This window comes from Pseudophryne corroboree, chromosome 8 (genome assembly GCF_028390025.1).
Source record: "Pseudophryne corroboree isolate aPseCor3 chromosome 8, aPseCor3.hap2, whole genome shotgun sequence".
In the NCBI taxonomy this organism is placed as follows: domain Eukaryota; kingdom Metazoa; phylum Chordata; class Amphibia; order Anura; family Myobatrachidae; genus Pseudophryne; species Pseudophryne corroboree.
The window spans coordinates 461,830,636-461,848,571 of record NC_086451.1 but is presented as its reverse complement, the minus strand read 5'-3'; the positions used below and the strand labels follow the sequence as shown (position 1 = coordinate 461,848,571).

The following is a 17,936-nucleotide window of genomic DNA, read 5'->3' as shown; positions in this document are numbered from 1 at the left end:
CCGATCTGGAATCTGGAATGTGAATCTGATGTCCATGGTTTATGTACTTTAAGTTGTTCATGGGTACATTACATCTTTATTGTAAAGTTTTTGTTTTTTTGAGTTGATTATTTTTTTCTCTCTTTTGGAAACAATGTAAGAAAGCTTGATTGTCATTTTCTTTCAAGATCAAATCAATATTATTTTGATCTGTTGTCGCGGGGCCTCTAAAAAGTGCGGGGCCCATAGGCCGGTGCCTACTCTGCCTATTTGGTAAACCGGCACAGCGTAAATGTATCTGTTTCTCCCCTAGGTTCCCCCCTAATGTGCTGTATGCATATTAGGACGGGAGAATACAGGAATGGATACATATTTCCTACATTCATGTACATTTGCTACAATCTTTACGGCAGAATAAGGTCATAACAGTTTCTGTTGATGGAAGCTACAGTGCATAAAGTCCTCTGAAATAGTAATAGTAACATTTATATTCTGGTGTTACGCTGCACAGTATCACCTAACCTAAACCTGCAATAACAAGACCACAGAAAGCTAAAAAAAGGAATATCTGCTACCCACTATTCTGTGCTTTCTTAAGGCTGTATGGTATACAGAGTGTGAGCCAGATCATCCATTAGGCAACCTAAGCTTCTGCCTAGTAGCACTAAAGAGAATGGCTTTCTTGTGCGTGTGAAACAGATGGGGGCTCAAGCTCATAGGTAAATGCGGGGGGGAGGGGAGGGGTTCCGGTTGCACGGAAACCCCCCTACTCTTGGCAAGTGGCTCACATTATGATAACAATAGCAATGGTATATAATATGATTACTAGAGCTCTGGTAGCAGCTTCTCCTACCAAGTTTGCTGTGTGTGTGGATTGGAGCCCTCCATCAGTGCTCTGGACCAGAAAGTAGCTACCAGGAAGCAGAGACAGGAGCCTTACCACGAGGTGGGAGAATGTGTGCTTCGAAAGTGTAGTACTGGTTCTATTATGTTTGTGGATTAATTAATGTATTTATTTATTATGGTATGTTTAACCTTTTCCTGACCACTTTGTTTGATACAGCCTATACTATTGACCATCTATAGTGATAAATATTAAGACTTGTATTCCATACAGTATCCAGTGTAAAAAAAAAAAGACCACTGTTTACATTAATGACCAGGGTCAGTACTAGGTTCTTCTGCCGCTCCCCAAACTCCCGCATTTGCTCCAACGTTCTGCAGAGTGGGAGATTGTTTACTGACATTTGGAAACCCCCCTCTAAAAATTGTGCGTTTGCTACTGAAACCACTATCTTGCCTAGGCCGTGGCGTCTTACTCCGGCTTTGTATTGAGCTCTGCAGATAGGTAGATGCCTAGGATACATGGTAGCAGTCTTACCTTGCAGAGGAAGCTGATATTAAAACCCAGCGACTGGGCGTTTCTGGAGCCGGCGTTCATGTAATTCCCCACCAGCAATACTAATTCCAGCATCCGCTTGAACTTGTCACTCTTCTTCAGCTCCTCGCAGGCCAGTGTTACCGCTATGATATCCGGTTTGATGTTGCTGATCTGCTCGTCAAACGTCAGCTTGAAGAATATACCGTTAAGTCGGGACCTGAGCATTTTCACAGTGCTCATCTGTATATATATATATATATAAAAAGAAGAAAAAGAGGAGGGGAGGATTAATAACTTAGTCTTGCACAGCTACAGAAAGGTTTGTCTGTGTACCCACTGTTATAACACGGTCCCAGGGGGAGGTGTATCAAACAAAAAAAACAAAAAAAAATATGCGAGTGGTGCAAAACGTTTTTTTTGTGCATTGTATTTCTTCATGTGTATTTAGTTTCTTGGTGCATTTTTAATAAAAGTAAAATGATATTTGCAAATATGTACTGATGTTATACTACGATAAGATGAGTTACGTAGCGCTGCTTAAGATCTTTCATTACATTTCTGTCTGGGGAAGGGGGGAGTTATGATTATACATTAGTGTTACATATTTATAACACATAAGCTCTGGGGGCTATCCGGATGATAGTTCGACAGTCAATGGGTCAACACCATATGGTCAACATGCATTAAGGTCGACAGGTACAAAAAGTTTGACATAGCAATGGCCAACTCAAGTTTTTTGTTTTTTTTTAAACATGTTTTCCCAACATTTGCTTGATTTACTATCTACATAGACTGTGGGGTCTAGGGCTGGACTGCCAGAAGGGCCAATGGGCAGGTGGGATGATCTGGTCCCTCAGAGAGTCGGGAAGGGCGCGCACAGCGCAGCCTCCGGCTCTCTGGTTCAGCCGCCCCACTGGTCTACATGGAAATGGGGTGTGCAGAGATTCCACGCCCCGGTTTTGCGGTGTGCCCCCGCCCCCAGCAAGCATCGCCATGGTAATGGGGGCATGCCATGAGTCCACGCCCCCATGACTCGCGGCACGCCCCGTACAACGGGGCGCTGCGCCCTCACAAATGCCCGAGACGTTTTGGAGCCCCAGTCCATCGCTGGTGGGGTCTATGCACAAATCCTTGGATGGAGATAAAGTGGATGGAGATAAAGTACCAGCCAACCAGCTCCTAACTGTCATTTTTCAAACACAGCCTGTGACATGGCAGTTAGGAGCTGATTGGCCGATACTTTATCTCCGAACATTTGATCTTGGTCCAAGGCTTAGCACATAGACCCTTTGATTGGGAATAGCAACCTGTGGTGAGCGCAGTGAGCCACTTTTCCCCGACGCGTTTCTACTGATTGTGGTTGCATATGATGAAACATAAAAAAACTACACACAAAAAAAAACTGGGGGCAAAAAACGCAACTTGCGTTGACCACTTGTACCTGTTGGCCTTTCCCACTACCCACCTTTTACCCGTTGACCATATGGGGTCCACCTAATGACTGTCTACCTAGACACTATAGGTCTTCTACAGCACACCCACTTTGGGGATGGACCAAATAACTTCATATAAATACAAACTCTTGAGACCTAAGAGGAATGTATCAAACATTTTAAAGATGATAAGTTGAAAAGTTGCCCGTAGCAACAATCCAGTACATTGTATAAAATGATCACTAGAATCTGATTGGCTGCTTGGGCCAAACTTCAAAACCGGTCCTCTTGAGGAGGTGTGAGCCATCCCCCCCCCCCCCCACTAATCATAGTTTTACTGCGTTAGACTCTCAGGCATCACTTGCCATTCTGTGTTATACTAATGGGAGATTATTTTACCAAATCCATTGCTTCATACACCCATCTCCTCTCCTAACAATTCTACTGGATTAAAACAGGTTAAAAAGTAAAGGCAAGGTTAACACATAAATGGCTGCACACAGTCCCGGCTTACTGTAATTACACAGAGTGCCAGATTTGGCATGCTATATGCTGTTCAATATTACTATAACCGGCAGGAGCTGCGACACGCAGGAAATCACAGAGCATTTAGTGTAATTACACACTGAATTGTGATAAAATACTGTGTGGTTACGCACTGAAGTATTCAATTATAGTTAATGGCTGCTTTGATGAGGTAATATTTTAACATGTTGAAAACATGATCACTTACAAGGAAAACAGGAAAGTGTGTTGGTATAGGGGGGAAATGTGGGTAACAAGAGATGTACTTAACCGGGGGACTGAAAGTTGGTCCTTGAGATAATGAAGTCATTTCCTATAGATAAGGCGTAGTTGTATGTAAGATGCATGTTCCTTTGACGTGTGACCAGTAACAATGGATTCCATACATGACGGTTATTTTCAGATGCTTTTTGCTGTCATTTGCTACAGAGAATGTATACTTTCACTTACAAGACATAAAATACATATACACGTATATACATGAGATCGCAGGAATCAGGGCACAGACAAAACGAACATTACATTGTTATAAGTCATTTTGGATATAAGAAAGGTCGTATTAAATTTCAACTACTGTATACCGCAATTTCGTTTAGAGCAAAATTGGGTATTCTAAGAAAACTGCAAAGTTCTACTTGAAGGCACTGGGCCTACATAGCAATTCTGTGAGTAGACCACTGACTGCATCAACCACTCCTGCCCATCATTGGGTTGTCAAAGCCATGGCTGCCTTTTTGTATGTTCTCAATGGGCAGTTGCACAAGGGCTCCAGGAATATAAGGACCCTAGTCTGATAGCTGAGGGTCCCCTTTTTCCAGGGGTACCAGATTTTTTTTTAAATCGGCCCTGGGGAACTGGAGATATCAGACTTCAAATCAGTGGTCCCCATCCGAGTCTGTCAATTGCTCTTCGTAGTCAGATATCTAGGGTTCTGTCTGACTTAGAGTTTTTTTAAGGGTAAATTCAAAAATCTGTAACTCTCTTCTTTCAGTGGACACTTGCAGCTTGTCTCTACTACGCCCAGAACCAGAGATATCAGCCTTCCAGCAGCTGGTCCCTGCTCCAGCTCCACATGTCTGGTATGCAGTTTAATATTTCCGTTGGTGGATTGCTCTGGTTCCTGAACTCTGATCCCCAAGTCCCCAGTACCTCATGAAAGGTGTCCCCAGTATCTCCTGAAAGGTGGGACTCTCTAGTGGTTTATGCCATTAAAAGCTAAGAAATCTATTTCCAGGAACTGGAGATATCAGCCGTAATGCAAGCTGCCCTCCCACTATCCACCCCTCCCCTGTGCATTAACACCCCCTACCACCCAGGAAGTCACGTACAAGGGCCCCGTCATTCAGCACAATGCCCCATTCTACAGTTTAGTGTTCTCCCTCCAGCCCCATCTGTGCAGTAAAGGGGTTATTAGCAGAAATTACTGCTCCAGGTCCTACATGCTGAGCGGAAGATAGAACACCCCCTACCGCCCGCGGGACATCAAAGCTGCCGATGATAGCACCACCACCACCCCTAACGCTGCAGGATGGGTAGGGGCCCCACTGCATTGTTTTGCCCAGGGGCCTACACTGCTTTTAAGATAGCCCTGGTCAAGGCTCCTCCTACATGAGCTTCCCATTCACGTGAATGGCAGAAGAATTTTTATTTAGATTTTGTTAAATAGAGCACACCTCTTATTACGCAGCACTTCTGCCTCAATCCAGAACCATTTTTGCAGTGTTGAATGGAGTTAAGGCTTTATAAACCTGGATCATAAACAATATTTTCCCACCTTAAGCTTGATACCGGCCAGAACATAATTATACGCACACACAGGAGTGTAACTCTGTAGCCGGCTGTGGTATTTGGCTTTTAGTCTATTTCAAATTATAGATGAGCGGTTTGGTTTTGGAGAAGAAGGAACGCACCTGAACTTTGGTGGTTATGAATCGGACAGAGTCCCGGCTCGGATCTCTTTGGGGTTGTGAGCAGGACAGAGCTACGTGAGCTTCCCATTCGTGTGAATGGGGAGAAGAATTTTTATTTGTAGTTTTTATATAGTGCACACCTGTTACGTAGCGCTTTTCATAAACCGGACGCCTGTCTCAATCCAGAACCATTTTTGCAGTTTTGAATGGAATTAGGCTTTATGAATGTGGATCATAAATAGGAATGAGCGGGTTCAGTACTCTGAGAATTGAACCTGCCCGTACTTTGAGATTCGAGACCGGATTCGAGTCAGGCTCAGTTTTGTGTGTCTGACTCAGATCCAAAAATGAGGCAAAACATCATCATCCCGCCGTCTGATCTCGCGGGTTTTGGATTCTATATCAGAGCCGCGTCTCGCCGCCATTTTCAGGAGAGAGCAGAGAGGTTATTTTTCAGGAGGCAGGAGAGTTGAGTTGAACTTGATACTAGGGGCACTTGTGTAGCTGTGTTAGGGCTCTACATAGTGCGCAGCATATAGCATACTGTGGCTGTGCATAGGACCAGGTGTTCTCTGTCTATAAGGGGCTGTGTGTACTGTCGTGCCTCTCACTACTAGTACTGCTGTACATTACTGCTATATATTCTCTGTGTGTGATCCAGAGCAAAAAATATATTTCTATTGGTGTGTCACTCAGTGACTACTAGTACTGCGGCTGCCATACACTACTGCTATATATGATATATCCTATGTGTGTGATCCAGAGCAAAAAATAAGAATTTACTCACCGGTAATTCTATTTCTCGTAGTCCGTAGTGGATGCTGGGAACTCCGTAAGGACCATGGGGAATAGCGGGCTCCGAAGGAGGCTGGGCACTCTAGAAAGATTTCAGACTACCTGGTGTGCACTGGCTCCTCCCACTATGACCCTCCTCCAAGCCTCAGTTAGGATACTGTGCCCGGACGAGCGTACACAATAAGGAAGGATTTTGAATCCCGGGTAAGACTCATACCAGCCACACCAATCACACCGTACAACTCGTGATATGAAACCCAGTTAACAGTATGAAACAACTGAGCCTCTCAACAGATGGCTCAACAATAACCCGATTTAGTTAACCATAACTATGTACAAGTATTGCAGATAAACCGCACTTGGGATGGGCGCCCAGCATCCACTACGGACTACGAGAAATAGAATTACCGGTGAGTAAATTCTTATTTTCTCTGACGTCCTAGTGGATGCTGGGAACTCCGTAAGGACCATGGGGATTATACCAAAGCTCCCAAACGGGCGGGAGAGTGCGGGTGACTCTGCAACACCGAATGAGAGAACTCCAGGTCCTCCTCAGCCAGGGTATCAAATTTATAGAATTTTGCAAACGTGTTTGCCCCTGACCAAGTAGCAGCTCGGCAAAGTTGTAAAGCCGAGACCCCTCGGGCAGCCGCCCAAGATGAGCCCACTTTCCTTGTGGAATGGGCATTGACAGATTTTGGCTGTGGCAGGCCTGCCACAGAATGTGCAAGTTGAATTGTACTACAAATCCAACGAGCAATAGTCTGCTTAGAAGCAGGAGCACCCAGCTTGTTGGGTGCATATAGGATAAACAGCGAGTCAGATTTTCTGACTCCAGCCGTCCTGGAAACATATTTTCAGGGCCCTGACCACGTCTAACAACTTGGAGTCCTCCAAGTCCCTAGTGGCCGCAGGCACCACAATAGGCTGGTTCAAATGAAACGCTGACACCACCTTAGGGAGAAACTGGGGACGAGTCCTCAATTCTGCCCTATCCATATGGAAAATCAGATAAGGGCTTTTATAAGACAAAGCCGCCAATTCTGATACTCGCCTGGCAGAAGCCAAGGCCAATAACATGACCACCTTCCACGTGAGATATTTCAGATCCACGGTTTTTAGTGGTTCAAACCAATGTGATTTTAAGAAACTCAACACCACGTTGAGATCCCAAGGTGCCACAGGAGGCACATATGGGGGCTGAATATGCAGCACTCCCTTTACAAATGTCTGAACTTCAGGTACTGAAGCTAGTTCTTTCTGAAAGAAAATCGATAGAGCCGAGATCTGTACCTTAATGGAACCCAGTTTTAGGCCCATATTCACTCCTGCTTGCAGGAAATGCAGAAATCGACCTAGTTGAAATTCCTCAGTTGGGGCCTTTTCGGCCTCACACCATGCAACATATTTCCGCCATATGCGGTGATAATGATTTGCTGTAACCTCTTTCCTGGCTTTAATAAGCGTAGGAATGACTTCCTCCGGAATGCCCTTTTCTTTCAGGATCCGGTGTTCAACCGCCATGCCGTCAAACGCAGCCGCTGTAAGTCTTGGAACAGACAGGGCCCCTGCTGTAGCAGGTCTTGTCTTAGCGGTAGAGGCCACGGGTCCTCTGAGATCATCTCTTGAAGTTCCGGGTACCATGTTCTTCTTGGCCAATCTGGAACCACGAGAATTGTGTTTACTCCTCGCTTTCTTATTATTCTCAATACCTTTGGTATGAGAGGCAGCGGAGGGAACACATAAACTGACTGGTACACCCACGGTGTCACCAGAGCGTCCACAGCTATCGCTTGAGGGTCTCTTGACCTGGCGCAATACCTCTCTAGTTTTTTGTTTAGGCGGGACGCCATCATGTCCACCTGTGGACGATCCCACTGGTGCCGTGGAGAGTCCAAACGGCAGGAATTGGTAATGGCAATCCTGTACCACAAATCTGAGGTACTCCTGGTGAGGATGGTAATTGGGGACATGCAGGTAAGCATCCTTGATGTCCAGGGAAACCATGTAATCCCCCTCGTCCAGGCTTGCAATAACCGCCCTGAGCGATTCCATATTGAACTTGAATTTTTTTATGTACATGTTCAAGGATTTCAAATTTAAAATGGGTCTCACCGAACCGTCCGGCTTTGGTACCACAAATAGTGTGGAATAGTAACCCCGGCCTTGTTGAAGTAGGGGTACCTTGATTATCACCTGCTGGGAATACAGCTTGTGAATTGCCGCTAGCACCGCCTCCCTGTCTGAGGGAGCAATCGGCAAGGCAGATTTTAGGAACCGGTGGGGTGGAGCCGCCTCGAATTCCAGCATGTATCCCTGAGATACTACTTGAAGGATCCAGGGATCCACCTGTGAGCAAGCCCACTGATCGCTGAAATTTCTGAGGCGGGCCCCCACCGTACCTGGCTCCACCTGTGGAGCCCCACCGTCATGCGGCGGACTTGGAAGAGGAAGCAGGGGAGGACTTTTGTTCCTGGGAACCTGCTGTCTGTTGCAGCCCTTTTCCCCTACCTCTGCCTCTAGACAGAAAAGACCCTCCTTTTCCACGCTTGCTTTTCTGGGTCCGAAAGGACTGAACCTGATAAAATGGCGCCTTCTTAGGCTGTGAGGGAACATGGGGTAAAAATGCTGACTTCCCAGACGTTGCTGTGGAAACTAGGTCGGAGAGACAATCCCCAAATAATTCCTCCCCTTTATAAGGCAAAACTTCCATGTGCCTCTTCGAATCTGCATCTCCCGTCCACTGACGAGTCCATAAGCATCTCCTAGCAGAGATAGACAATGCACTTACTTTAGATGCCAGCCGGCAAATTTCCCTCTGTGCATCTCTCATATATAAGACTGAATCTTTTATATGGTCAATCGTTAGCAGAATAGTGTCTCTGTCTAGTGTGTCAATATTTTCTGACAGTTTTTCTGACCATGCAGCGGCAGCACTGCACATCCAAGCTGACGCAATAGCTGGTCTAAGTATAATGCCTGAGTGTGTGTATACAGACTTCAGGATTGCCTCCTGCTTTCTATCAGCAGGCTCCTTAAGGGCGGCCGTATCCTGAGAGGGTAGTGCCACCTTTTTTGACAAACGTGTGAGCGCTTTATCCACCCTAGGTGGTGTTTCCCAACGTGACCTATCCTCTGGCGGGAAAGGGAACGCCATTAGTACCTTCTTAGGAATTACAAATTTTTTATCAGGGAAAAGCCACGCTTCTTCACACACTTCATTTAGTTCATCTGATGGGGGAAAAACTATGGGTAGTTTTTTCTCTCCAAACATAATACCCTTTTTTGTGGTACCTGGATGTAAATCAGAAATGTTTAACACCTCTTTCATTGCCTCAATCATGCAGTGAATGGCCCTGACAGGCATTAGGTTTGACTCATCGTCGTCGACACTGTTATCAGTATCCGTGTCGACATCCGGGTCTGCAAACTGAGGTAGCGGGCGTTTTAGAGCCCCTGACGACCCCTGAGGCACCTGGACAGGCACGAGCTGAGATCCCGGCTGTCCCACATTTGGCATGTCGTCAAATTTCTTATGTAAAGAATCTATACGTGCACTCATTTCTTTCCATAAGTTCATCCACTCGGGTGTCTGCCCCGCAGGGGGTGACGTCCCTTCAAAATGCATCTGCTCCGCCTCCACCTCATTATCCTCATCAAACATGTCGACACAGCCGTACCGACACACCCCACACACACAGGGAATGCTCAACAGAGGACAGGACCCACAAAAAGCCCTTTGGGGGGACAGAGTGAGAGTATGCCAGCACACACCAGAGCGCTATATATATACAGGGACTAACTGAGTTATGTCCCTAATAGCTGCTTTTCATATAATATATGTATATATACTGCCAAATTTAACGCCCCCCCTCTCTTTTCCCTCTTACTGTTACTGTATATTGCAGGGAAGAGCCAGGGAGCTTCCTTCCAGCCGAGCTGTGAGGGAAAAATGGCGCCAGTGTGCTGAGGAGATAGGCTCCGCCCCTTTTTCACGGCCTATTCTCCCGCTTTTTATGGAATTCTGGCAGGGGTATTTACCTCATATATAGCCTCTGGGGTTATATATTGAGGTATTTTAGCCAGCCAAGGTGTTATTATTGCTGCCTCAGGGCGCCCCCCCCCCAGCGCCCTGCACCCTCAGTGACCGGAGTGTGAAGTGTGAGAGGAGCAATGGCGCACAGCTGCAGTGCTGTGCGCTACCTTGGTGAAGACAGAGTCTTCATGCCGCCGATTTTCCGGTGCTTCTGGCTCTGTAAGGGGGACGGCGGCGCGGCTCCGGGACCGAACACCAAGGACTGGGCCTGCGGTCGATCCCTCTGGAGCTAATGGTGTCCAGTAGCCTAAGAAGCCCAATCCGGCTGCAAGCAGGCGAGTTCGCTTCTTCTCCCCTTAGTCCCTTGCTGCAGTGAGCCTGTTGCCAGCAGGTCTCACTGAAAATAAAAAACCTAAGTCTATTCTTTCTAAGAGCTCAGGAGAGCCCCTAGTGTGCATCCAACCTCGGCCGGGCACGAATTCTAACTGAGGCTTGGAGGAGGGTCATAGTGGGAGGAGCCAGTGCACACCAGGTAGTCTGAAATCTTTCTAGAGTGCCCAGCCTCCTTCGGAGCCCGCTATTCCCCATGGTCCTTACGGAGTTCCCAGCATCCACTAGGACGTCAGAGAAAATATATTTCTGACTCATTTGTGTGACACTGTTCCTGTACTATATGAAGCATTCAAAGAATGGTTGCTGATTATTTCAGTGATAGGCATGTCAGATAAAAAAGGAAAAAGACAGTTTGGAGGCCCTTGCACAAACTGGCTTTGTTTTACTTAAGCAATCCCCCCCCCCCCCCCCTCCAGTGTGTACTCAGAAAAAGAGTGTTTAGTGCAGCCGCTCACCTTGTCAGCAATCGGCGTAGGAGGTTATTTCCACAAAATGTGGAAAAGGTGATGTTCATCAAAATGAATTATAAATTCCTCCGGGAAGACCGTTACCAGCAATTGCCTCCAGAAAGTACACAGGGACCTGAGATGGTGGATTCCAGTGGGGACGAATTAATAATCTGTGAGGAGGGGGATGTACACAGTGAAAGGGGTGAGGAATCGGACGATGAGGATGAGGTGGACATCTTGCCTCTGTAGAGCCAGTTTGTGCAAGGAGAGATTGATTGCTTCTTTTTTGGTGGGGGCCCAAACCAATCAGTCATTTCAGTCACAGTCGTGTGGCAGACCCTGTCGCTGAAATGATGGGTTCGTTAAAGTGTGCATGTCCTGTTTATACAACATAAGGGTGGGTGGGAGGGCCCAAGGACAATTCCATCTTGCACCTCTTTTCTTTGCATTATGTGCTCTTTGGAGCATTTTTTGGGCATAGTTTACTGCCATCCTGTCTGCCACTGCAGTGCCACTCCTAGATGGGCCAGATGTTTATGTCGGCCACTTGGGTCGCTTAGCTTAGTCATACAGCTACCTCATTGCGCCTCTTTTTTTCTTTGCATCATGTGCTGTTTGGGGACAATTTTTTTTATCTGCCATCCTGTCTGACACTGCAGTGCCACTCCTAGGTGGGCCAGGTGTTTGTGTCGCACACTGCTGTCGCTTAGCTTAGTCATCCAGCGACATCGGTGCAACCTTTTGGCCTAAAAACTCTATTGTGAGGTGTTCAGAATAGACTGGAAATGAGTGGAAAGGAATGTTATTGAGGTTAATAATAGGAACAATAACCCCCGCAAATTCTGTTATTTTAGCTGTTTTGATGATTTTTTCGAAAAAATACAGATCCTAAACCAAAACCAATCCACATCCAAATCCAAAACCCGAAAAATGGCCCAGTGGGACAGAGTCCCACCTCGGATCACTTTGGGGTTCTGAGCAGGACACGGCTCGGGTCTTCCCGCAAATCTTGGACCTAGGATCTCAAAAATGAATCCTGTGTGGGCTGTAGTTCATGCTGTAATACTACATGGTTTGGGTATGTGTGACTGGCGGCCAGGAGACCGCCAACCACAATACCGATGGCGGGATCCCTGCATTTAGATACCCGGCAGGGAGGGGGGGGGGGGGGCGAGCGCAATGAAGCCCCTTGCGGGCTCGTTGGTGAGCTGAGCTCGCCACAGGTTCTATTCCCACTCTATGAACAGTCCCCGTTGGTCAGCATGTCGACCGGTGGGATAGTAAGGGTTCGGGATGTAGGTGCCACTAGTGTGACACTGGCGGTCTCCTGGCCACCGGTCACATATCTACATACTACAGTAGCATCCAAGTTACATGATTTTAGCTGTTTTTATCAATTTCGAAAGAAATTAGATACAAAAATAAAACACTTGAGGGTGGTTTTGCCAAAACCAAAATAGGACAATGATTTAAAACCAACACCAAAACACGGAGGTCTGCGCAAATCTTGACTTAGAATATAACTGCATTCCTCTAGTGCAGGCATTCCCAACCACAGTCCCCAAGGTACACTCACAGTACAGGTGTTAGTGATAGCTAGTCTTCAGTACAGGTGGCTAAATCAGATAACTGAGGTACTAATTAAGTCACCTGTGCTTAAGCATGGATATCACGAAAACCTGGACTGTTAGCGTGCCTTGAGGACAGAGGTTAGGAATGCCTGGTTTAGCATTAACCAACTTGTTACCAACAACAGCAGAGAGACTTAGGTGGACATGTACTAAGCAGTGATAAAAGTGCAGAAGTGAGCCAGTGGAAAAGTTGCCCATGGCAACCAATCAGCTGCTCTTTATACTTTTATAGTATGCAAATTATAAATGTTACGTCAATGCTGATTGGTTGCCATGGGCAACTTCTCCACTGGCTCTCTTCTCCACTTTTATCTCTGCTTAGTACATGTCCCCCACAGTCATTTAATGGGCTGAACCAAACGGACATGCAGCCAATGAATTCCCATGGACTTTGTGCAATTATGGCCGAGCATTTGCCAATATACTGTAGATGCATTTCTTACAACGCACGCATACTGTACTAATCTGTGAGGACTAGATTTTTATTGCAACGGATTATTTGCGAAAAAATAATGAAATTAAATTAAAATTATCAGTGCTCCAAGGTCTATTTGCTGTAAGTGTCACACCAGATGTGCTACATACAGTTTTAGCAGCAACACAGCCTGGAAATGATTTTTAAAAATGCCGACACGTTTGCAAGGTGCCTCATGCCTCATTTACATTAACGTTGTGACTCTAGAGGCTTCATTTTACGAACAGGAATTAAGCCCACAAAATGGCTTCTCGTTCTTTCTAGCTGGTGTGTCCACTCCAACGTTAACCTGTTTCTAGAATATATTTTGATTACACATTATGGTCACTGCGGGACTTCAGCCTGCTTCAGCCGGTACAGGACTGCACTGCAAATAGTACATAGCACAACAGGCTAAGCCATACATTTCAAGTGATTTGATTTCTGATGTTGAGGGAGACGGGAATGAGGTGATTTGACATTTAAAATGGCTGCCACTCTTTGAAGTTGCCATGGTAACAGCAGTTGTTTAAAGGACTTTCATTTTAATCTTCAGAAATATAAGGAGCTCTCAAAAATAAGCTTCAGGCATTTCATGCACAGGACGAAAGGAACAATTCACTATCCTTAATTAACTCTGCGATTTACGGGCTGCTAAAGAGCAATATATATATATATATATATATATATATATATATGTCCCCCTCATATCTCTCACAAAAACTCAAAAATAACATGCAGACAGCAATAGCACCTATAACAAAACCCCCTGAAAGAAATAAGGAAAATCTGTGCAAAACAGTACATGGACTGCACAGTGGTGGAGTGGATAGCACTACTGCCACACAGCATCGAGGACAGTGGGTTAGATTCCCACCAAGATCCCAACTGTTTGGGGTTTGTATGTTTTCCCCATGTTTGAGTGGATTTCCTCCAGGTGTTCCGGTTTCCTTTCACAAAAACATACTAGTAAGGTTAATTGGCTTCAGGCAATATGAATTACCACTAGCGTGGATGTGTACATGAAGTAGGGAAAATAAAGGGAGATTTATCATAGGTTGGGGAGAGATAAAGTGCCAACCAATCAGCTTCTGTCATGTTACAGGCTGTGTATGAAAAAATAAGATTTTACTTACCGATAAATCTATTTCTCGTAGTCCGTAGTGGATGCTGGGACTCCGTAAGGACCATGGGGAATAGCGGCTCCGCAGGAGACAGGGCACAAAATAAAAGCTTGAGATATCAGGTGGTGTGCACTGGCTCCTCCCCCTATGACCCTCCTCCAAGCCAGTTAGGATACTGTGCCCGGACGAGCGTACATAATAAGGAAGGATATTGAATCCCGGGTAAGACTCATACCAGCCACACCAATCACACCGTACAACTCGTGATCTGAACCCAGTTAACAGTATGATAAATTTAAAGGAGCCTCTGAAAGGATGGCTCAACAATAATAACCCGAATTTTTTGTAACAATAACTATATACAAGTATTGCAGACAATCCGCACTAGGGATGGGCGCCCAGCATCCACTACGGACTACGAGAAATAGATTTATCGGTAAGTAAAATCTTATTTTCTCTAACGTCCTAAGTGGATGCTGGGACTCCGTAAGGACCATGGGGATTATACCAAAGCTCCCAAACGGGCGGGAGAGTGCGGATGACTCTGCAGCACCGAATGAGAGAACTCCAGGTCCTCCTCAGCCAGGGTATCAAATTTGTAGAATTTAGCAAACGTGTTTGCCCCTGACCAAGTAGCTGCTCGGCAAAGTTGTAAAGCCGAGACCCCTCGGGCAGCCGCCCAAGATGAGCCCACTTTCCTTGTGGAATGGGCTTTTACTGATTTTGGCTGTGGCAATCCTGCCACGGAATGTGCAAGCTGAATTGTACTACAAATCCAACGAGCAATCGTCTGCTTTGAAGCAGGAGCACCCAGCTTGTTGGGTGCATACAGGATAAACAGCGAGTCAGTTTTCCTGACTCCAGCCGTCCTGGAAACATATATTTTCAAGGCCCTGACAACGTCCAGCAACGTAGAGTCCTCTAAGTCCCTAGTAGCCGCAGGTACCACAATAGGTTGGTTCATGTGAAATGCAGAAACCACCTTAGGTAGAAATTGAGGACGAGTCCTCAATTCCGCCCTGTCAGAATGAAAATTTAGGTAAGGGCTTTTACATGATAAAGCCGCCAATTCTGACACACGCCTAGCTGAAGCCAAGGCCAACAGCATCGACACCTTCCACGTGAGATATTTTAAATCTACCGTAGACAATGGTTCAAACCAGTGTGATTTTAGAAATCTCAACACAACATTGAGATCCCAAGGTGCCACTGGAGGCACAAAAGGAGGCTGTATGTGCAGCACCCCTTTCACAAATGTCTGAACTTCAGGTACTGAAGCCAGTTCTTTCTGGAAGAATATCGACAGGGCCGAAATTTGAACCTTAATGGACCCTAATTTTAGGCCAATAGACAGTCCTGTTTGCAGGAAATGCAAGAAACGACCCAGTTGAAATTCCTGTGTAGGGGCCTTCTTGGCCTCACACCACGCAACATATTTACGCCAAATGCGGTGATAATGTATTGCGGTTACTTCCTTTCTGGCTTTTACCAGAGTAGGGATGACTTCTTCTGGAATGCCCTTGTCCTTCAGGATCCGGCGTTCAACCGCCATGCCGTCAAACGCAGCCGCGGTAAGTCTTGGAACAGACAAGGCCCCTGCAGTAGCAGGTCCTGTCTTAGAGGTAGAGGCCACGGTTCGTCCGTGAGCATCTCTTGAAGTTCCGGGTACCAAGACCTTCTTGGCCAATCCGGAACCACGAGTATAGTTCTTACTCCTCTCCTTCTTATGATTCTCAATACTTTCGGTATGAGGGGCAGAGGAGGGAATACATACACTGACTGGTACACCCACGGCGTTACCAGAGCGTCCACTGCTATTGCCTGAGGGTCCCTTGACCTGGCGCAATATCTGTCCAGTTTTTTGTTTAGACGTGACGCCATCATGTCCACCTTTGGTCTTTCCCAACGGTTTACAATTTGGTGGAAGACTTCTGGGTGAAGTCCCCACTCTCCCGGGTGAAGGTCGTGTCTGCTGAGGAAGTCTGCTTCCCAGTTGCCCACTCCCGGAATGAACACTGCTGACAGTGCTATCACATGATTTTCCGCCCAGCGAAGAATCCTTGCAGTTTCTGCCATTGCCCTCCTGCTTCTCGTGCAGCCCTGTCTGTTTATGTGGGCGACTGACGTGATGTTGTCCGACTGGATCAACACCGCCTGACCCTGAAGCAGAGGTTTTGCTTGAATTAAGGCATTGTAAATGGCCCTTAGTTCTAGAATGTTTATATGAAGAGATGTTTCCATGCTTGACCACAAGCCCTGGAAATTCCTTCCCTGTGTGACTGCTCCCCAGCCTCTCAGGCTGGCATCCGTGGTTACCAGGATCCAATCCTGAATGCCAAATCTGCGGCCCTCTAGTAGATGAGCCCTCTGAAGCCACCACAGGAGAGACACCCTTGTCCTTGGCGACAGGGTTATCCGTTGATGCATCTGAAGATGCGATCCGGACCATTTTCCCAGTAGATCCCACTGAAAAGTTCTTGCATGGAATCTTCCGAATGGAATCGCTTCGTAAGAAGCCACCATTTTTCCCAGGACCCTTGTGCACTGATGCACTGAGACCTGTCCTGGTTTTAGGAGGTTCCTGACTAGCTCGGATAACTCCCTGGCCTTCTCCTCCGGGAGAAACACCTTCTTCTGGACTGTGTCCAGAATCATTCCTAAGAACAGTAGACGTGTCGTTGGAATCAGCTGCGATTTTGGAATATTTAGAATCCATCCGTGCTGACTTAGCACTACCTGAGATAGTGCCACTCCGACTTCTAACTGTTCCTTGGTTCTTGCCCTTATCAGGAGATCGTCCAAGTAAGGGATAATTAAGATGCCTTTTCTTCGTAGAAGAATCATCATTTCGGCCATTACCTTGGTAAAGACCCGAGGCGCCGTGGACAATCCAAACGGCAGCGTCTGAAACTGATAATGACAGTTTTGTACTACAAACCTGAGGTACCCTTGGTGAGAAGGATATATTGGGACGTGGAGATAAGCATCCTTGATGTCCAGCGACACCATATAGTCCCCCTCTTCAAGGTTCGCTATCACCGCTCTGAGTGACTCCATCTTGAATTTGAACCTTTTTATGTAAGTGTTCAAAGATTTTAGATTTAATATTGGTCTCACCGAGCCGTCCGGCTTCGGTACCACAAATAGTGTGGAATAATACCCCTTCCCCTGTTGTAAGAGGGGTACCTTGATTATCACCTGCTGGGAGTACAGCTTGTGAATGGCTTCCAGAACTGCCTCCCTGTCGGAGGGAGACTTTGGTAAAGCAGACTTCAGGAACCGATGAGGAGGAAACGCCTCGAATTCCAGTTTGTACCCCTGTGATACTACCTGTAGAATCCAGGGATCCACTTGCGAGTGAGCCCACTGCGCGTTGAAATACTTGAGACGGGCCCCCACCGTGTCTGAGTCTGCTTGTAAAGCCCCAGCGTCATGCTGAAGACTTGGCAGAAGCAGGGGAGGGCTTCTGCTCCTGGGAAGCGGCTGCATGGTGCTGCCTTTTTCCTCTTCCTCTGCCCTTGGGCAGAAAAGAGTGACCTTTTGCTCGCTTGTACTTATGGGAACGAAAGGACTGAGTTTGAAAAGACTGTGTCTTTTTCTGTTGATGTGAAGTAACCTGGGGTAAAAAGGTGGATTTTCCAGCCGTTGCCGTGGCCACCAGGTCTGTTAGACCAGCCCCAAATAACTCCTCCCCCTTATACGGCAATACTTCCATGTGCCGTTTGGAATCTGCGTCCCCTGACCACTGTCTGGTCCATAATGCTCTTCTGGCAGAGATGGACATTGCGCTTACTCTTGATGCCAGGGTACAAATATCCCTCTGCGC

General features: G+C 46.5%; 1 protein-coding gene across 8 annotated transcripts in view; it reads right to left on the bottom strand.

The window, feature by feature from the left end:
- DIAPH2 (diaphanous related formin 2) overlaps positions 1–17,936 on the bottom strand; it is a 1,435,719-nt gene that overhangs the window by 636,629 nt on the left and 781,154 nt on the right. For all 8 annotated transcript variants that reach the window (XM_063938356.1, XM_063938358.1, XM_063938359.1 and 5 more), the window contains one exon: positions 1,361–1,600. In XM_063938356.1, coding sequence (XP_063794426.1) covers positions 1,361–1,600 — 240 coding nt within the window. The remainder of the gene's footprint in view (positions 1–1,360; positions 1,601–17,936) is intronic.